This window comes from Macrobrachium nipponense, chromosome 15 (assembly GCF_015104395.2).
Source record: "Macrobrachium nipponense isolate FS-2020 chromosome 15, ASM1510439v2, whole genome shotgun sequence".
NCBI classification, from domain to species: domain Eukaryota; kingdom Metazoa; phylum Arthropoda; class Malacostraca; order Decapoda; family Palaemonidae; genus Macrobrachium; species Macrobrachium nipponense.
In genome coordinates, this window is record NC_087208.1 from 44,878,784 (window position 1) to 44,901,283 (window position 22,500).

General features: G+C 33.4%; 4 protein-coding genes across 4 annotated transcripts; 3 read left to right on the forward strand and 1 right to left on the reverse strand.

Moving 5' to 3' along the window:
- Positions 1–955: 955 nt before the first annotated feature.
- On the reverse strand, positions 956–2,139 carry LOC135226852 (pro-resilin-like). The gene is made up of 3 exons (XM_064266543.1): positions 2,066–2,139; positions 1,483–1,560; positions 956–1,367 (listed from the first exon to the last, which is right to left on the reverse strand). The coding sequence occupies exons 1-3, from the start codon at positions 2,072–2,074 to the stop codon at positions 1,068–1,070; spliced, it is 387 nt and encodes a 128-aa protein (XP_064122613.1). The 5' UTR covers positions 2,075–2,139; the 3' UTR covers positions 956–1,067.
- Positions 2,140–3,005: 866 nt separating this feature from the next.
- Positions 3,006–4,361, forward strand: LOC135226853 (pro-resilin-like). The gene is made up of 3 exons (XM_064266544.1): positions 3,006–3,086; positions 3,784–3,861; positions 3,978–4,361. The coding sequence occupies exons 1-3, from the start codon at positions 3,075–3,077 to the stop codon at positions 4,275–4,277; spliced, it is 390 nt and encodes a 129-aa protein (XP_064122614.1). The 5' UTR covers positions 3,006–3,074; the 3' UTR covers positions 4,278–4,361.
- Positions 4,362–11,270: 6,909 nt separating this feature from the next.
- LOC135194875 (pro-resilin-like) lies at positions 11,271–12,591 on the forward strand. Its single transcript, XM_064221067.1, has 3 exons — positions 11,271–11,330; positions 11,989–12,066; positions 12,197–12,591. Exons 1-3 carry the CDS (start codon positions 11,319–11,321, stop codon positions 12,494–12,496), a joined length of 390 nt encoding a protein of 129 aa, XP_064077137.1. The 5' UTR covers positions 11,271–11,318; the 3' UTR covers positions 12,497–12,591.
- Positions 12,592–15,776: 3,185 nt separating this feature from the next.
- On the forward strand, positions 15,777–16,943 carry LOC135194873 (pro-resilin-like). The gene is made up of 3 exons (XM_064221064.1): positions 15,777–15,826; positions 16,371–16,448; positions 16,584–16,943. The coding sequence occupies exons 1-3, from the start codon at positions 15,815–15,817 to the stop codon at positions 16,881–16,883; spliced, it is 390 nt and encodes a 129-aa protein (XP_064077134.1). The 5' UTR covers positions 15,777–15,814; the 3' UTR covers positions 16,884–16,943.
- Positions 16,944–22,500: the final 5,557 nt, after the last annotated feature.

The following is a 22,500-nucleotide window of genomic DNA, read 5'->3' on the forward strand; positions in this document are numbered from 1 at the left end:
TACAAAATAAACGTTATATATTGTAGCAAAATAAATACAAAATCCTTTTAATGACATGGCACGCTTATTATAAAGATTCAGCAGATGACACTGTAGTGAAGATTCTGCTGAAACTGACAGAAGAACAACTGCTCTGTCACAGACGACCTTACTAAGGCCCCTCCAAAATCCAGTTCCAGTCAGAATAACATCTGTGTTGGACGGTTGAGTTGTTATGCTTTTCCAGAAAAAAATAAACACTGAATGGCTCTGTGATGACAATGATAATAAGTTTTGGTGTCACAGAAGAGAAGTAAGATATGTTGGAATGGAATGGAATTTGAAATTTAGGCCAAAAGAACAGGAGTTGGGACTTCCGATGTCATTCAGCGCTGAAAGGGAAATGCAAATAAGAAAGGTTTCAAAGGTGTAACAGGCGGAAAGCCTTTTGCAGTTGACCTGTGAAACAACTGTCAGGACAGGGTGGAAAGTATGATAGACGGAAGAGATTATGAATGAAAATATATTAAAACGAAGGAAGGGGGTTTCAGCTAGGGGACGAAGGGACGCTGCATAGAATGCCTACTTTGCACCCACCTACTGGGGTTTTGCTGGAATGACCAGGACTATGATAGATCACGGGAAATGCAACTACACTAATTCATTGACTTTGTATAGTAATGATACAGTGGCGACATATGCTTTATTTTGACAGTGAGAGAAATTACTGTGTCCCACAAAATCATTGTATGTATTTGCAGACAGTTCTGCTTACATTAGTGAAAATTCACCCAAAACTAGATTTTCTAAATACAAATTTCTCTCATTTTTCTCCTTATAAAATGTTTCGATAGTGCTTGACGTCATAAGGCCATGACCCCCAATTCATCACAATTTTTCAAGTCTGACACAATTTTTGCTTGCTAGTTTTAAGGTAGCAAGATAATGATCTGGAGTGGGAAATAATATTCACCAATGATTTATGTTCGTGAAATTCATCTTTAATTAATAAATTAAGATATAAATAGACTGTACATATTCCAGGTAGGTTTTAGGCCACAGTTCCGGAGGTCGGTGTGCAATGAATTTTACTTGGACTCGTTGGAGTCATAGCGGTATCTGGGCCTCTCGAAGGACTCAGCGGAGCCTGACTCGGCTGAGGCGCTTCCTGCGTAGTTGACCTCAGCCACGTAGCCTGAGTCTCCGTCGACGAAATACTTGACAGTCTGCAGACGACCGTCGGGGAGTTCGACGTAGTAGGATCCCTGAGTGTCGTCTCCGTCACGGGTTTCCTGGTGTCCGAATTCGTTGCTGGAAGGGTCGTGGTCGACGGCCCAGTTGAAGTTGTAATGGGCCTCGCTGGATTCGTATGATTCTTCGGAGGATCCCTGAAAATCAGGATTCGGCTTCAGTATAGGAAAATGACTACGGATTGAGTGATTTTCTTAAAATATTCAACTTCTCAACGGAATTTTTGAGAGAACAAAAATAGGTTTTTCTTACCCTTCGTGGGGCATATTCGAAGGATTCCCTGCTGTCTGCAGCAACAAGTGCTGCCAGACCCAAGAGTAAAAGAATTGCCTGAAATATAAAGGACATAGTGAGTAAAACTTACGAAGGACTTTCGTTTTTGATTACCAGAAAAAACAAAAAAACAGCTAAAAATTTCCTTTTAATTAACTTCCTCCCATGTTTGACAATTGTCAACACTTACCCTTTTACTGTTCATTTATTTTAAAGGCCTAAAATATTTTGAGTGTCAGAAATTTTATTTACAACTGAGGCCACAGTATCTATTCCATGGTGTAAAATAATCTATACATTACAGAAAGAAACCATTGAAGCTATAGAATATGTTCCAAGTGTATGAAAAAAAACTTATAATTCAGGAAGAATCTTAAGCAAATGCAATGTCTTGGTCACAGATATCAATTGAAAAAACCTCAAGGAAATTATTTTGATAACTTCTTGGCCAAAACAAACCATTTAGTATAAAGACCATTTAAAAAACTCAGAAAATTATTGTGATAACTTAGCCAAAAAATGAATAAATAAATAACAAACTATCGAGTAGACAGTAGACTACCTTATTCATGACTGCAGATAAGAAACTGGTGCCTAGCAGTGCCTCACAGGGACTTATATACTGGAAACTGAAGAGGAAGAAGAAGAAGAAGAAGAAGGTGGAGTCTCTAAAACCACTTTAATTTCTTCTTTCTAAATTTCACGAGACAGTTGCTAAATAGATAAGTCTTAATGTCAGGGGAGTAGCTCTCTCTAGAAAACTCTGGTGTTCTTGCTCAATTAGAGTCGATTTTGAAAGCTGTGTGTGATGTGAGATGTTGACATTCTTTGCTTGCTTGTAGATCGTTGTCATAAGTTTGCATGATTATGTTGAAATAGGATGTTTGTTTTAGATGAGATGCATTGGAAGCACCGTGCAAAATATAATAACCTTGCCATCTTTAAATGAAGGTAGATATTAGCTTCAAAAATTTGTCTTGATTCTTGTGTATACATATATATATATATATATACATATATATATATATATATATATATATATATATATATATATATACAAAAGTAAATAAATTCTGTTAAAACAGGATAAGTCTTAAGTACAAAAGAACCATTAAAACGTGGTGCAAAGCTAAGGGCTATATCAAGCATAAATATTATATATATATTATAATATAGATATATATATATATATATAATAGATAAGATAATATATATATTACATATTATATATATATATATATATTATAATGTATCTATATATACATATATTATATAATAATATATATAAATATATATATCATATACAAACTCAATAGCGTTTAACAAACACGATTTTAATACAAAAGGAAAAATTTCCCCTTTCAAAAACTGGACCCGCACCTAGAAAACTAAAATGTAAAGTAGACCTACTAAGCATTACGATATGACTTGGCTCAGTTGCAGAAGAATAAGAAGAAGAAGACTGACCTTCCGAAGGTCATCAGGCGACCCCGCCTAAGGATCCTTGGGTATTTAACACAGCCGTAGGATAACAGGATCTACATTCCAACGAAGGAACTTCGTCAGCAAACATGAACTCAAAGGTAAACATGGGAAAATAAAATGAATAGTCTCTTTTATTGTGCTTAATCTTTTTTTCTTTTTTATTGCTGGTGGTTTATTTTCTGTCCGTGAATAGGTCGATAATCTGTCTTCTATCTTCTGAATAATAATAATAATGATAATAATAATAATAATAATAATAATAATAATAATAATATAATAATAATAATAACAACAACAATAATAATTTAATAATAATGATAATTTTGTTCGTCTGTCTCGGCCTGAAGTCTTTTTTTATTATTATTCATTTTTTATATGTTGTAATAGTTTTGAATAACACAAGAGTGGTTGATCCTCTCTCTCTCTCTCTCTCTTTCTCTCTCTCTCTATAATGCTCACACACACACACACACACACACACACACACACACACATATATATATATATATATATATATATATATATATATATATATATATATATATATATATATGTATATATATATATATGTATTATATATATATATAAATAACAAAAACTAGAAAATACCTTCTTAGATATTATCAATAGACCTTTTTATTCAGTGAAAATCAGTTTGCAGAGAGAGAGAGAGAGAGAGAGAGAGAGAGAGAGAGAGAGAGAGAGAGAGTTGTCATAGGTCACCTGGTCGAAACTGACAGTGTTCCACCTCTGGCCATTTTCACTTATTTTAATAAATGATTATTTTCATTTCAGGTACTTCTCGTAGTCTTGGGCCTGGCTGCCCTCGTAGCAGCTGACAGCAGGGAATCTTTCGAATATGCCCCACGAAGGGTAAGAAACATTGTTTTTATTCTATCAATAATTCTGTTGAGAAATTGAATGTTTTTTTTAAAAAACACCCAATTCGTAGTCATATTCCTATACTAAAGCAGAGTCCTGATTTTCAGGGATCCTCCGAGGAGTCCTACGAATCCAGCGAGGCCCATTACAACTTCAACTGGGCCGTCGACCACGACCCTTCCAGCAACGAATTCGGACACCAGGAAACCCGTGACGGAGACGACACTCAGGGATCCTACTACGTCGAACTCCCCGATGGTCGTCTGCAGACTGTCAAGTATTTCGTCGACGGAGACTCAGGCTACGTAGCTGAGGTCAACTACGAAGGAAGCGCATCAGCCGAGTCAGGCTCCGCTGAGTCCTTCGAGAGGCCACGATACCGCTACGACTCCAACGAGTCCAAATAAGTTAATCATGCAGCATCCTTACTGGAACCGACCTGAGGACTATTTATTTAATATATTTATTCGGTAATAAATGCAGTTCAAGTACTGGTATGGTTTATTTATCCTTTATCAAAACCTTATTAAAATCAGTAATTCTACTGATCGATAAATACTCATAATATATGAATAATATATATTTATATATATATATATATATGTGTGTGTGTGTGTGTGTGTGTGTGTGTGTGTGTGTGTATATATATATATATATATTATATATATATATTATATATATATATATAGAAATAATATATATATATATTGAACAAGTGTATTTTACCACTAGTAGACCATCAGCACTCAGGAGACTCAGTACGAGATATTTTCAGGAGGAACATTAATGAGACACTTGATGTCATCTCAGTACCTGTGTAATAGTCTGTTTTCAACTCAAGGGACGCTCTTACTGGAGAGGTCGTTCAATAAGAATGCCCTATTAAAAGTAAACAAATATAAAAGAAAGCGTGTTCTAATTATCCTTAATCTATATTACAAAGTATAGAACTTCATTCTATATGTAAATATATACAGGTTATGAACGAGCTGTTAGTAGTAATTTGATCAACGCCAGCATTTCATCTAAAGACTATAGTTGTTGTTTTTTTTTCAGAAAAGAAAACTATTGTCCCGGCTTTGTCTGTCCGTCCGCACTTTTTTTCCTGCCCGCATTATCCATCCGCCATCAGATCTTAAAAACTGCTGACCCTAGAGAGCTGCAAATTGTTATATTGATTATACACCCTTCACTCATTTAACATACCAAATTGCAACCTTCTAGCCTCAGTGGTTTTTATTTTACTTATTGTTAAACTTAATAATAATCATACGTCTCGCAACAATATAAGCCAGGTCACCACCGGGGAGTGGCTGAATTTCATGGGCCGTGGCTCACGCAGCATTATACCGAGACCACCGAAAGATAGATCTATTTTCGATTGCCTTGATTGTACAGAAATCTCGATTGAGCCGAAGAAACTTCAGCGCATTTTTTACGTGTTATTTTTCCTCTTTGTTCATAATATTGTTCCAACAAGATCAAAAGTTGCATAAGAATTCCGATAGACGTTTCAACCATTAGAAAATCAGAATATTCACGGAAGGGAAATGATTTACTGTAACTAACGAATTTGTTCCTAAGCTTTAGAATTACGACAAAAAAAATCAAAGAAATATGAAACTGTCTTGTGTCTTGCACCTTTATATTCCAAAACTGAGAGAAAAGTCTTTTCACCAAACACGAATACTTGTAAATGAATGAATACTACTTCCAGGTGACATGAGAGCGCGCGAGGAAGATTTTTAACAGAATTAAAAGGAAAATATATATATAAAATAATCAAAACTACTAACCATATTAAATTTCCTAAAGATAACTGCTCGTGTTTAAATTTTACACATAGGCTTCAGCTTTCTAGTACGCATGGAATCAGCTAACCCTTAATTTTATACTCGAAATTATCTTTTAACGTAGGCTAAACTTTTTCAGTAGTTACTCAAATACTGAATTTCGTTTAGGATAATGTAATCCAGAGGAAATAAGACAATTGACACGATATCATTGTCGATCACGGTCAAAATACACTAATTCATTTTTTTTAAATTAAATTACTCACTCACATATAGACAAAGACATCGCGGTCTTATTGTGTTTAGGCTCCATACCCAGGCATTATAACATTTCTTACTCATTATTGATACATTAATTTGTCTTCGTAAAATACTTCACAGTGTAAGTAGAAAGATGGGAGGAGACAATTACAAACTGCCTTTTAACACGTGAAACGAAAGGATATAAATCCACATATAAATAAAATGTAAACAAGTTGAGCTTGATCTTGTTATACCAACGGCAAAGGTGTCTCATGTTTGGTTCAGTTTGTTTGTTCCTGTGATTGCATGACTGTTAATCTTTAGTATTATTCAGAAGATGAACCCTAGTCATATGGAACAACCCTACAGGGGCCATCAACTTGAAATTCAAGCTTCCAAAGAATATTCAGTATTAAAAAAAAAAAAAAGACATGCGTAGATATTCAAGAGTATTTGACTGTAAGACAAACCTTTTGGCAGGCAAGAATTATTTGGGTTTACGAAGAAATAGAAACGTATACTATCTTGAAGGAATATATGTTTGAAAGAATAGAGTATGATGATTAAAAGACGAATGAAGATATAAGACATCAGTCACTTGGGAGTTTGCTGTACAGATATACTCAGAGGTTCAGATAAGGATTAGTATGCCATACCCAAAATGTTGGAGAAATGAATAAGTATGTGTTTTACTAGTGAATATGGTGCTCTGGTCTTTAGAGTCCCAATTCCAGAATATAGATATATATATTATATATATATATATATATATAATATATTATATAAATATATATACTAATATATATATATATATATATATCTTACAGGTATGAATTGATGTGTTAGTGAATTGAAATACATACTATATCAGCTGCTCAGACAGAGAGCACTGTAGAAACAGCCTTCTTGAATGAAGGAATATGATGCATATGCGTTTTTAAGCTGGTGGCTGTCCGTACTGTTACCACAGGCGGTTTTGAGGCGAGGTGGGTATGTACATTTGTTTGTATGTATATCATAGGTCTGACTGATCAAGGCACTCGAGGGAAAGACACATTCCTTTGTGATAGGAAGAAAGACGGTTGAGGGAGCGCCAAGTTTCGGGAGAAAACCCATCTCAAGGTATGGCACATATCTTAAATAACTTAGAAACAGTTGCCTTTGAAAAGAGAGAAGTGTGAAGTGTATCCCTTTACTTAATATTGTGTTATAAGAAATGTAACAAATATATCTTTATTACAGATGGGCTCTATACCATGATACTAGAGATGGGATTCTCTAAACTTGACTAATACAATGTAACAATTGACATTTTGAGTCTAGGAGTGATTACTTAGACTAAGCCAGGAGAGTGGAATGATAACTTAATAGTTTTCTTTGTGGGGCAGACTTGGGTTTTTATCACTATGACTTATTAATCATTTTGTTTTATTTTATGTTCATCTGCTTTGGGTAAAAAATAGTATATTTTTGTATTTATGTGAGCTTAATAGCCTAGTGACATGCTTGCAGATAGAGGGCTCCTGCTGCCACAGGTAAGAGTTGTTAATTTGTGCAGTTTTGTCAAAAGGGGGGGGAGTATAGTGGTGGCAGCGGTTTAACAAGCTTTTTATACATTTTATAGGCTGTAGGTATGCTAACGAAGAGACTGGTGACTAGTTAGACATATATTTTTTGGTAGGAAAATGGAAAAAGTTTAATTTTTGTCATATTTAAGTGTTTCACGAGTGTGGTGAATAGGCTACACATATTTGCAATCCGTATACGAATTCGGTTTCCAGTCATATGAAGATGTGAGTGTGATTTTATGTTTCTTTCTTCTTTTCTCCTTCTTTATTTTTTGTTTTGTTTTGATTCTTTTTTTTTTGTGATAAATTTACTCGAAGGGTGTTTTTGTTTTGATGTCTCTCGAAATTCGACGGACTTGGGGGGGCGGTTTTTGTAATGTCACGAGCGAGGTTTTTGGTTGTTGTGAGTCACGCCCTGAGAGAGAGAGAGAGAGAGAGGGAGGCGAGAATCTGAGTGTCACTGGGTTGGATCGCTTAGTAAGCATTTTGCACCTTTTTTCCTTTTTCTATCCCCTCCCTATTTTTTTTTTTTTTTTTTTTGTTTTTTTTTTTTTTTTGTTTTGTGGGGATGATATTCTGGGAGTGGGGCACGTTTGGTTTTTGTTATCCATTATTGGGGAAAATTTTTATTAATTTTTCTGGATTGGGTTTTGTGTGTATATAAATACATTGATGTTACTGAGATCAGGGAATCTTATAGAACATAAGAGCTTCCGTAAAGAGAGGAAAATGGCGGATGCTAAGAGTACCACAACGCTGTTACATTACGTAACGAACGTGAGTGCGGGCGTGAGCCCGTTTAGGTGAATTGTAGATGGTGTGTTATCTCAGCCAGTGCAAATATTTATTGAAAGTGTGAATAATTATTTAAGCGCAAAAAATATAATGGATGATATAGAGGCGTTTAGAGAGGCGAAAGTTTTGCTAGATTTCAATAAAGGTGACTCTCATCGTTGCAGAAGTTTCCAATTTGCAAAATGTTGTACCTGGACTGATTTGCAAGCATTTTTGAAAGCAGCTTATGGCTCAAAGGAACATGGAGATATGGTGAGGGACCTCAGGGGTCTTTATAAAATTACCCTTTGCAACCCTCAACGGAGACGGTGTGCGATGTGCAAGCCCATACATTAAATACCCTGGGTTGTGTTCAAATACAGTTTACTCTCGGTGACAGAGTACTAACAGAACCATTTTTGGTAATGAAAGGGATTGCGTTGGGCAACAGACTTTTGCTGGGTCATCCTGCGTGTAGGAGACACAAGATTTTGATACATGCAGGTGTTAATGGGATAACAATCGGAATACTTGGTGTTTTTCTTCCTTATGAGGACATGATTAGAACGGAGGACATGGAGATTATTGAAAAAGGAGATGTGCTTGGTGATAATAATAGCGGGATTCTATCGGAGTTCATGGCGATAACAATTGTGGTGATGATATTATGGATGGGGATGTTGATACTAATGTTGATGTTATTTCTGATACTAACAATGCTGGGGATGATACTAAGGTGGTAATGTGTATGGGGTGGTGGAAAGGGGAGATACTAACAACAAATATAGAGGTGTTTTATCCGAAGATATTGTGTTATTACCTGGTTCAAAGACTATAGTAAAAGTCAAATTGAGGGAAGTGGGAAAACCTACAGATGTGTGTGTTATTGAAAATAGCGAGAGGCTTAGAGGGGTTATTAGCACGGCATCGGTGAACAGTGTATCCATGGATGGAACCACGTGGTTGGAGTTACTAAACTGTAATGATACAGTTAGGAGATACCAGAGGAATACATATATATTGGATTTCCAAGATTGGAGTCGTGATACTGGTTCAGTGGCTATCATAGAGGGGATACCTGAGTTTTCAGAGGCAGAAATGCAATCAAGGAAACGAATATTTAGAGAACATTTAGCTCATGCAGATTATAGTGAACATGTTGAAGCGATAAGTGAGCTCTTGGCAGAATTTGGGGATACGATAGCCTTACAAGGTGATAAATTTGGGTTGACTAACGTGTTAGAGTATAAGGTAAATTTGGAGAGTGGCACAAAACCTATTTATATTCCTGCATACCGCATACCTTTCAAAATCAGAGAAAAGGTAGAGAAAGAAGTCAATAGATGGGAGAAGAAGGAATCATTAGACCTAGCATGTCTCCTTACAATTTTCCCTTGCTAGCGGTGCCTAAGAAGGACGGTTCTGTCCGCGTATGCGTCGATTTTAGACGTTCAAATGAAAAGACGATCCCTGACCGCTATCCAGTCGCGTGCATACCTGATCTTTTTGTTGAAATCGGGGGACATAATATCTATAGCTCAATTGATCTGGCGCAGGGTTTTTTGCAGGTCCCTCTTAGTGAAAGTAGCAAGGAATATACGGCTTTTTCAGTGCCCAAGGGACACTATGAATTTACGCGAATGCCTTTTGGTTTATCGGGCAGTCCGATGACCTTTACCAGATTGGTGAACACAGTTTTGAACAGGTTATTTGGCAAAAATATTTTTGTGTATATGGATGACATATTGGTCGCAACAGACACGGTCGCGCAACACCTGGAAGTGCTTACAGAAGTACTTAGGAGGCTTAGATTAGCGGGGTTGAAAATTAAGCTAGCAAAGTGTTCGTTCTTGAAAAAGCAAATCATATATCTAGGGCATGTCATATCTAAGGAAGGGGTTAGAGTAAATGACGAAAAAGTCAAAGAAATAGCGAATTTTCGCACCCCCAGTTCAAAGAAAGAGATTAAGTCCTTCATGGGTATCGGCGGTTTCTTCAGGAAGTTGGCGAAAGGGTTTTCTAATATAGCAGCTCCCCTAACTGATGTATTGCCGGAAGACGTTCAATTTTAATGGAAGGAACCCTAGGCGGAGAGTTTTCAAAAGCTCAAGGACGCGCTAATGAATCCCCCTGTTTTAAAGTTTCCAGATTTTAGCAAACCTTTTACATTAGTGGCTCATGCAAGCCAGGAAGGTATAGGTGATTGCCTTATGCAAAAGTTTGATGGGAAATTCCATCCCCTAGCCTTTTATAGCAGGAAGTTCAGGAAAAAGGGCAGAAACGAGAGATCTTACAGAGTTGTTAATTTGTGCGTTTTTTGTCGGGGAGAAGGGGGATATATATATATATATATATATATATATATATCATACGTATATATATATATATATATATAATATATCTATATACCTATATATATACATATATATATATATATATTATATATTATTAATAATATATATATATATATCTAATATTACTTTATACCTATATATGTGTGTGTATGTTCTACTTGTGGATATGGTGAACTGGTCTTGAGTTAATTCTGAATATATATGTAGTATATATATATTATATATATATATATATACTATATATGTATGTATATATATATATGTTATATATATATATATATATATATATATATATATATATATATTATGTTCATGTGTATATACATATATATGCATACAGAACAGATATGGACATAAAACTAAGAAATATTTCGTCTTAGTTTCCATTTAAGTATATCATCGATTAACATATGCTAATTCTGCAATACATTAAACCAAAAATATACCGAAAACCTTACACACTAACAGCTGAACTTGATGGAAATCTATTCATCAATAAACACACACAAGACTCACCTTAACATTCAGACACTTGCCAAACTATTCTTTTTTTTTTCTAGATCCTTTGCAAGAGATTGCAGTAGCGACGAAGCAATGGTATATGGATGGACTAGTTCCCCAGAAGGTCACGCGAGGCCACGCCTGTGAACCACCCTGGTATATATTGACCCCAGTACGGGACAAAAGACACTTACAAGGGTACTTCCACAGTCAACATGAACGCTAAGGTAGTCGAAGGGAAGAAGGTCTTTGGTTAATTTTTAATTTGTAAAGTGCTTACGTTTTTATATATCTGATAATTTGTTAATTAAATTTTTTTTTTTTATAATGAGAGATCTCTTTTTTTTCTGCATTTCCCATTACATCTTATTACTTCTTTCTAATGGACGCCATAATATTCTTTGGAAGCTTGAATTTCAAGTTAATTGTCCTTTTTCCTCAGGAATAGGGTTCATCTTCTCGATAATAATAATAATAATAATAATAATAATAATAATAATAATAATAATAATAATAATAATAATAATAATAATTAGAAGTAGTAGTAATAATAATGTGGTTATATTCTATACGTACTTACATATACCTACATTTTTAGTTATTTTTGTAATCTAGTAATACGTACTTACATATACCTACATTTGTAATCTATTTATGAAACTCACACCAGTATATTTTAAGCGAACTAAAGCATATATTATTATTATTATTATTATTATATTCTTAGTATTATAATTATTTTATTATTATTATTATTATTAGTATTATTATTATTATTTTATTATTGTAAAAAAAATATATTAAGAGTAGTATTGTGGTAGTGATCACATTTTCTTTGCTATGCTAAGTAATGTTTTGGTAATTGGAATTAAATCATTTTTTCAGGTAATCATCGTAGTCCTTGGCCTTGCAGCCATGGTAGCTGCCGACAGCAGGGAATCCTTCGAATACGCCCCACGAAGGGTAAGACAATTCCTTCATTTGAGTACGAAGTCCTTTTAGTCATTGATCAAAAAATAAACAAATCAGAAATTGATATACAATTGCTAGTTCAGTAATGAATAATCAACTTCTTTCTTATCATAAATTCCAGGGATCCTCCGAGGAGTCCTACGAATCCAGCGAAGCTAAATACAGCTTCAACTGGGCCGTCGACCACGACCCTTCCAGCAACGAATTCGGACACCAGGAAACCCGTGACGGAGACGACACTCAGGGATCCTACTACGTCGAGCTCCCCGACGGTCGCCTTCAGACTGTCAAGTATTTCGTCGACGGAGACTCAGGCTACGTAGCTGAGGTCAACTACGAAGGAAGCGCCTCAGCCGAGTCAGGCTCCGCTGAGTCCTTCGAGAGGCCCAGATACCGCTACGACTCCAACGAGTCCAAATAGATTCCTTAATCCATTTGCGATCTCAACTTTCAACATGGCAACACTTTGATTATTTATTATCTTTATTTATTTTCAAATATATTATCAGCATGGAACTTCGGTCGTGTCTATAAAACCTGACAATTCACTATTATAAGAATAAGGTAGTTGGAATATATATGTATATGATATATATATATATATATATATATATATATATATATATATATATATATATATATATATATATGTATAATATATATATATATATATATATATATATATATATATATATATAGTATATATATATATATATATATATATATATATATATATATATATATATATATATATATATATATATATATATATATATAGAGAGAGAGAGAGAGAGAGAGAGAGAGAGAGAGAGAGAGAGATACAATGCTGGGAACAGGGCCAACAAATTTATTGTACTTCAATTGCTTCATATTCACCACAAGGCAATTCAACTGCTTAAGGCTCCACGATTCACATTGGATCTTAAATTATTGACAATTATTCAAAAAAGGAAGACAACACTCCCTGATAATGAAAAAAATTCCAGATCCTCTATCAAAAGTCTTTCACAACATCGCTTTAAATGCTCTAAATTTAATTACGACTAATATCATTAAAAGAATGTGCTTAAGTTTAAAAATATATAACGGAGCACTAAGACAACCGGTCATTTTTAAGTATCAGAACTTTTTATCAGTAACTTAATTTACCAACTTTCATTAACAAAGTGAGAGTAAAGAATTCATTAAAAATACATCCAGCGAGTTAGAATTATAATCATTTTGAAAATCCATTTGGTTAAACACATTTATGCTATGCTTTGTAGATACTCGAGAATAAAGAGAAAAATTAACTTTAGTATCACTTCCAATATAATTTTTTCTTTATCAAAAGCTTCTAAAATTGCCCCCGACAATTCTGAAATGATTTTCTCTAACAGAAGACTGCATTCATTTCATGGAATATAATATTTTCTTTCATAAATACCTTTCGAATTATTAGGATAAGGTGTAAATTTACAGTATATTTATTATTTTGTTTCCTAAGCATGTCTTATATGTAAATATTCTGCCAGAAAAATACGTTAAACGACCGTTTGATGTTTACATTCCTTGGAAACGTTGCATGTTGCAATCAGAATAGCCAACCTACCAGGTTTTAGGTGCAGAAAAGTCACGTCAGTGTACCACTTTTATGAGTTATCTAACAAGGTGAATATGTTAAATCGTTATAGTTTGTCTCTTATACTTTTAAATGATCCTTAGAATCGTTGTATACTACTCTACAGGAAATTCTTACTTCTTTTTGTTGGTATTGTTTATATTCCTTGGAACCGGTGAAGTCAGAATTGCCAACCTGCCACGTTTTAGGCGAAGAAAATCCACGAATATGTACCACTTTATCAAGAATTCAAAGAGCTAAAAACGACATATAATAAGTGCTAGTCATTTATACTTTTACGTGCCAACAGAATCGATTTATATTTCTCATTGACAATACATGAATGCCTACTATATCTTGTTGGCAGTCCTGAATCAACTTGGCGCTAAGTTGGAAGAGGGCATTTTTGGTCGAGGGTGAAACTGATCGTCACTTAAGATGATGAACTTTTTATTTACATTATGTTAACTTAAAATATTAACTTGTAAGTGAACGCTATTGTAATTAAAGGCTACTTCATCTGTTCCAATGGATTTGAGTCTGTAGTTTATGAGAAAAATAGAATTATAACGAATTTCTGAGACACTTATTCCCCATATATCAAAATGCTGTCGTCCATCCAATAGATGGCGTCAGCTCCTCTATTTTGAGTAAAAATACTTGAAATTACCTCCCAAGAGTGAGACTGGCGGTGACCACGTGGTCGCCCTAATCAATACGATAATCTAATGATAAAATTGTCTTATAATTTTAATTTTGGCATATTTGAATACAGTTCTGAGAGCTGAAGATAATCAGTGTCATCTGAAATGTATCTGTCCTTTCAACAATAAGTCATTGAATACGTGATTGACATAATATACTTGAAATTAATTGTTAAATTTATCAGGCATTTGATAATATGCAACGATGATGATTCTGTTGATAATTGGATACACCTGTAGCTGTCGTGGCGGTATAATCTATCATGCAAAAGAATTACTCGGCCTTAAGCAATGATGAGTAAATTCGTCAGTTATTGCAACTTATTTACATATCGCATTTGCTCCCTACACAACTTTGCAAACGCCACGAAAATGATACTGATTCTGAATTTCACGTAAATATAAGGACAAGGTAACCCATTTTTTTTCTTTTTAGCCAAACATAGGTACAACCCCTGTTAAACGTCAAATCTGAGAATTCTTTAAGAAATTCCTTTCAAAATATGATGTGATCTTCCATAACAACAATATTTTTCAGTTTCTATTTTCCTGTTATGATAACATTGGCAAGTGAGGTCAGTTGACTGAACAGAGAAAATATCTATAACTGCGTTGATACAATGGAGAGAGAGAGAGAGAGAGAGAGAGAGAGAGAGAGAGAGAGAGAGAGATTCGCCCCTTATATTCAAGGCCATAAAGTTTTATTGTTATGTTGTCGATTGGACCAAACCGATGAAACTATAACCTTGTTATTCTGTCGTCAGAGATGTTTATCGAAATCTGTATTCCCGATTATAATCATTCATTATTAAGGTCCTGTACTTTGGGAGGTTTCAGGTGTCTGCATCCTCGACTACTCTTCTTCGGCTTCAACTTCATTATTCATTTTCTTAAGACGAATTTCCACAGAAAAGTTTGGGTGTGAACATTGATTGACCGAACATATATTACTCTCCTTGTATTAGTCCAGCTTATTATTATTATATTATTATTATTATTATTATTATTATTATTATTATTATTATTATTATTACACAAATAATCATTCTAGTGTTTTGCTTAAGTAAAACTTTAAAACTACACGAATTATCAAAAAATATTATCATTGTCTATTACACAAATAATAATTCTAATAATTTTCTCAAACAAAACTTAAAACTACCCGAATTGTCAGAAAAATAACTGCATCCAAAACCTCTTGTACACAGTATGTTTCTAAGGCCTTACACAGATTTCGTCATCTCCTAAAAAAAATGAATCCTAAGCAACAGATTGCACATCAGCAGCTGTTAGAAATCTTCTAGGGAGGAGGAGAACTAGTTCTTCGTGACCTTGCGTGACCACGCCTATGAGTCATGGGATGTGTGTGTATATATATAAATCAGAGCTAGATCAGGATAGGACACATTTCCACTTAGGTACGTCGACCGTCAACATGAACTCAAAGGTAAGATCAGTCAGGTGTTTAGTTTATTCATCAGAAATTTTTATGCATATTTATGGTACAGTAAAACTACTGTACGTAATTTTTTAAAACTTGATGAAATTGATTATTCTATATATAGGAGTTAGAGAGAGTCATATGATAAAGTTGCTTTATTTCTAAAGACGGAAACAAATCTTTGATATGTCAATATTAAACAGGAAGTTTGAGCACCTCTTACTTATTTTTTTTCCATTTGATAAAGCTAGTATTTTCATTCGAAAAAGCACGATGAGTTTAATTATTTTATATTAGAGCTGGAGAGAGCTCTTATGTAATAATAATAATAATAATAATAATAATAATAATAATAATAATAATAATAATAATAATAATAATAATAGTTACCTTATTCAAAATAATGGAAACTGAATCTTAATATATCATTATTAACCATGAATTTATGTCCCTCTCTTGCTTAATTTATTTCAAAAACCCATCTGATGGACAATGAAATTAGTAAGACACCACCTGTTATTAAGATTAATATTGTCTTTTTTTCTTCCAGGTAATTCTCGTAGTCTTGGGCCTGGCTGCCCTTGTAGCAGCTGACAGCAGGGAATCTTTCGAATACGCTCCACGAAGGGTAATCCAATTTTAATTATTCATTCTTTTCTTTTTTTTACACCAATGGTCTTCTTTGATGAAATACAGAACTTCTCAGCAAAGATTTGAGTCCCATAAGTAAATTATCATCAATAACAACTATTATTCCTTTCAGGGATCCTCTGAGGAGTCCTACGAATCCAGCGAGGCCCGTTACAGCTTCAACTGGGCCGTCGACCACGACCCTTCCAGCAACGAATTCGGACACCAGGAAACCCGTGACGGAGACGACACTCAGGGATCCTACTACGTCGAGCTCCCCGACGGTCGCCTGCAGACTGTCAAGTATTTCGTCGACGGAGACTCAGGTTACGTAGCTGAGGTCAACTATGAAGGAAGCGCCTCAGCTGAGTCAGGCTCCGCTGAGTCCTTCGAGAGGCCCAGATACCGCTACGACTCCAACGAGTCCAAATAAAGAGAAGGACTATGGCCCGGTGTATTTATGATATTTATTACTGAATAAATTCTGCATTTATCTGAGGTTTTAATTGGGCATCCACAAGTTACCAAATAAATTTAGAATAAATAAAAAATGAGTACGAATGTCTTCATACTCATGATTATGATAATATGATAAAAAAAACCTTCATTGGGTAAACAATTTCATGATTGAGTTTCCAGGAATTAATGGCTATACAACTATAGCTATATCTCTTCAGTATCATTTTAAAGAAATTGTTTTTATATTAGTTCTATTTTTTCTCACATAATTATAATTCTAAAAATATAACTGAAAATCTGCTGTAATATGAAGCTTGGATGCAGACCGCCCTTACTTGCAACGTAATAGTTACTGACCTTTGAAATTTCAAGAAGGTTGATTTACAAATTCATGAAGTAACAATACTTTCAAGTACTGTACTCTCATGATTATAAGAAAAAAAAGCCTTCATTAATCACTGATATTGCTTTTTTTTAGCCAATGAAGTAATGATAGAATAACAGACTTATGAATACCTTTTAGATCAATAAATATCCTATTTTCTGGAACTTTCAAGCATTTTGAAAGCTCATGTCTATTTTTTAGCTCTCTTTCTCTCTCTCTCTCTCTCTCTCTCTATCTCTCTCTCTTCTCTCTCTATTTTTATATATATATATATATATATATATGCATATATATATATATATATATATATATATATATATATATATATATATATATATACTATATATATATATATGATAGATGAGAGAGAGAGAGAGAGAGAGAGAGAGAGAGAGAGAGAGAGAGAGATATCAACACGATCCACAATCCCATTAAGGTCTGCGCTCGAATCCTAGCCCCGTAGGATAAGTTACCCTCAAAGTATAATGAATTTCATATGAATGGATTATCTATGACTGAAAATTTGAAAGTAAAAAAATATCATTAGTTAATCAAAAACATGCAGTCATTCACGTTAACACCATCCAAAATCGATGTAAGTGCGAGTTCGATTCTCCTCAGTAGAAGTTCAAGTTTTTTTTTTTTTTTTTTTTTTTGTGCAAGCTTGTAGTGACAAGCATGGCGTAAAATCAGGAAAAAATATAGAAGTTAATAGTTCATTGGGGCTATTACAAATACAGAGATATCTGGTAGAGTGGATCAATGGATTCTCTCTTTCTCTCTCTCTCACTCTCTCTCTCTCTCTCTCTCTCTATGTATGTATATATAAAAACGAATCACGTGCTAAAATGATTATATATAATATTATATATATATATATATATTATATATATATTATATTTATATATATATATTATATATATATATATATATTTATTTATATATATATATATATATATATATATATATATTATACTATATATATACATATCATATATGTATAACATATTATATATATATATATATATATTATATATATATATATATATATATATATATATATAACATACATATATGTATATATATTATTATATATATATATTATATATATACATACATACATGTTACATATATATTATAATATATATATATATATATATATATATATATATATTATATACATACATTGTATACATATATATATATATATATATATATAATATATATATACATACATGTGTGTGTATATATATATATATATTATATATTATATAATATATATATATATATATATATATTGCATGTATATATATATATATATATATATATATATATATATTATATATATTTATACATACATATACCTTTGACATAAAGTCAGCTTGTCTAATTGCCCCTTTAGTAAACTGTTTCAGGATTTTTAAATAAAGAGAAAAAAATGAAAATAGTAATTGCTGATAGAGCTAGCTTTTGATTTGTATTCCCTCAGCTTCAGCGTGAACCTGAAACCTTTAATTAAAAATTTCATATATATAATATATATATATATATATATATATATATATGTGGTGGTGTGTGTGTGTGTGTGTGGTGTGTGCATGGAATAATATATATATATATATATATATATATATATATATATAGATATGTATATATATATATATATATATACTATATATATAATATACATATCTATATATATATATGATATATATATATATATATATATTATATATATATATATATATATCCTAAATATATATATATATATATATATATATATATATACAATATATATATATATACATATATATATATATATATCTATATGAATATATATATATATATATATATATATATATACCTCGTTGGACATAAAGTCAGCTTTGTCTAATTGGCCCTTAGTAAACTGTTTTAAGGGTTTTTAAATAAAGAGAAAGAAAGATATGAAAATAGTAAGTCTGAATAGAGCTAGCTTTGATATTCCTCAGCCTTCAGCTAGCTTTGATTTGTTTCCCTCCAGCTAGCTTTGATTGTATTCCCTCAGCTTCAAGCGTGAACCTGAAATCTTAATTAAAAATTCATTTAAAGTTTTCTTCTGTTAATATATTATGTTTCCATTTATATATATATATAGATATATATACTATATATATATATATACACATATATATATATATGATATATCATACATCTTATCATTTTTACACTTATCAATATAATCTCGCTAGAAGCGAAAGAATGAACTTTTCTGTGTCACTTGACTAAAAAAATTTCAAATACATCGTTTTTAGATAGTTATCCCATGATCTCATCCTAAAATTCATATATCATTCGTTTTTCAAATGCCTAAAAGATACATTTCAATAAAAAAATAAAAAAAATCTGGAGGAAATAGATACCGAATTACATTCTCCTAAACAGCTAATTTCCATTCTGAATTTCAAAATGGAACCTATGCAAATGAGTTCTATATTTGGAGAATTACACACCTCTTGATATTCATTTTGTATCACCTGTGTATCAGCTAAGTCAAAAAGGACGGCAGTGTTTCAAATTTTATAATTGACTTTTATTTATGATAATATCTATGTTGCCCAAAATTTCTATTCTCAGATTAAATGACAACCATCTCAAACTAAAATTTCACTGACCCTAAACTGTGTGTTATACACCAACAAAAATAAATCATAGAACATACATTATTTACTATTCCGTAGGATTTTTATTAGTTTTTTACCCGTGATTCAGCAGATGTCTGCTGATGGTAATTATGTTACCTAGTCCTTCAATACCATTCTTATTCATTAAAGTATATGGGCTGAAAGAATTTGAAACGTTGAAGTAATGAATTTTAATTTTTATTATTATTATTTTTTTTTTTTTTTTTTTTTTGCTCTATCACCAAGTCCTTCAATTCGACTGGGTGGTATTTATAGTATGGGGTTCCGGGTTGCATCTGCTCCTTAGGAGTCCCTCACTTTTCTTACTATGTGCGCCGTTTCTAGGATCACACTCTTCTGCATGAGTCCTGGAGCTACTTCAGCCTCTAGTTTTTCTAGATTCCTTTTCAGGGATCTTGGGATCGTGCCTAGTGCTCCTATGATTATGGGTACAATTTCCACTGGCATATCCATTATCCTTCTTATTTCTTTTTTTCAGATCTTGATACTTATCTATTTTTTCCCTCTCTTTTTCTTCAACACTGGTGTCCTATGGTATTGCGACATCAAGAGTGATACTTTCTTCTTGACTTTGTCAATCAACGTCACGGTCTGGTCTATTTGCACGTATCATCCTATCTGTTCTGATACCATAGTCCCAGAGGATCTTGCCTGATCGTTTTCTATCACTCCTTCAGGTTTGTGCTCGTACCACTTATTACTGCAAGGTAGCTGATGTTTCTTGCACAGGCTCCAGTGGAGGGCTTTTGCCACTGAATCATGCCTCTTTTTGTACTGGTTCTGTGCAAGTGCCGGGCATTCGCGTTGCTACCATGTGGTTTATGGTTTCATTTTTCGTATTGCACTTCCTACATATGTGGAGAGTGTGTTATTTCCAATCTATCGTTCTTTGAACATATCTGGTTCTTAGGGCCTGATCTTGTGCCGCTGTTATCCTTCCTTCAGTTTCCTTCTTTAGCTCTCCCCTCTGTAGCCATTGCCATGTGTCATCGCTGGCCAGTTCTTTAGTCTGTCTCATGCATTGTCCGTGCATTGGTTTGTTGTGCCATTCCTCTGTTCTGCTTTTCATTCTCCTGTCTCTGTATATTTCTGGGTCTTCGTCTACTTTTATTAGTTCTTCATCCCATGCACTCTTTAGCCACTCGTCTTCACTGGTTTTCAGATATTGCCACAGTGCTCTGTTCTCGATGTTGACGCAGTCCTCTATACTTAGTAGTCCTCTCCATCCTTCCTTTCGTGTTATGTATAGTCTGTCCGTATTTGCTCTTGGGTGTAGTGCTTTGTGTATTGTCATATGTTTCCTGGTTTTCTGATCTATGCTGCGGAGTTCTGCCTTCGTCCATTCCACTATTCCTGCGCTGTATCTGATTACTGGCACTGCCCATGTGTTTATGGCTTTTATCATATTTCCGGCGTTGAGTTTTGACTTGAGTATCGCCTTGAGTCTCTGCATATATTCTTTCCTGATCGTGTCCTTCATCTCTTGGTGTTTTATATCCCCTCCTTCCATTATTCCCAGGTATTTGTATCCTGTCTCATCTATGTGTTTGATGTTGCTCCCATCTGGTAGCTTTATCCCTTCAGTTTTCATTACTTTGCCTTTTTGTATGTTGACTAAGGCGCATTTTTCTATTCCAAACTCCATCTTGATGTCCCCAGATACAACCCTTACAGTCTGGATTAGGGGTATCTATATCCTTGATGCTCTTACCATACAGCTTCATGTCGTCCATGAACATCAGATGGTTGATTCTTTTGCCTCTTTTCTTGAGCTGGTACCCGGCATCCATCTTCTGTAGAACTTTTGTCATGGGAATCATGGCTACTACGAAGAGTAGTGGGGACAGTGAGTCGCCCTGGAAGATCCCTCTCCTGATATTAACCTCTGCATTATTATTATTATTATTATTATTATTATTATTATTATTATTATTATTATTATTATTATTATTATTATTATTATTATTATTCAAAAGATGAAACTTATTCATATGGAACAGGAGCCTTTGACTTGAAATCAAGCTTCCATAGAATATTAAGGTGTTCATTAGGAAGAAGTAAGACGAGGTTTAGAGAAATACAGGAAGAAGAGACCCCACTCATTAAAAACGAAAATATAAATGAATAAATCAGCAAAAAGATGAAAATGTATTGAAGTGAAAGGGGAATAGCATTAGGGTAGTAATGTATTGCACCTTCCTTGAACTTTTGAAGCGCAAGAATTTTTAACACAAGCTCAAAATGTATAATATAGTTATTCTATCTATCTATCTATCTTGTAGTCACATTATCATAGTAATTTTTATCCATTGAGAAGTTAAGCGGGCATTATGGTTTTTATAATTGCACGTTGTTGTATATACACATAAACACTAATGGATATTTTCATACAAAAATAGCTGCGCATACAGAAGTACCTCAGCATATGCATCTAAGTCACATCATACTTGGCCAGTCACCATAAATGATCAAACCTCATGAAAAGTGAAATTCGAGTTTCCTAAATCACTTTGTCAATATCT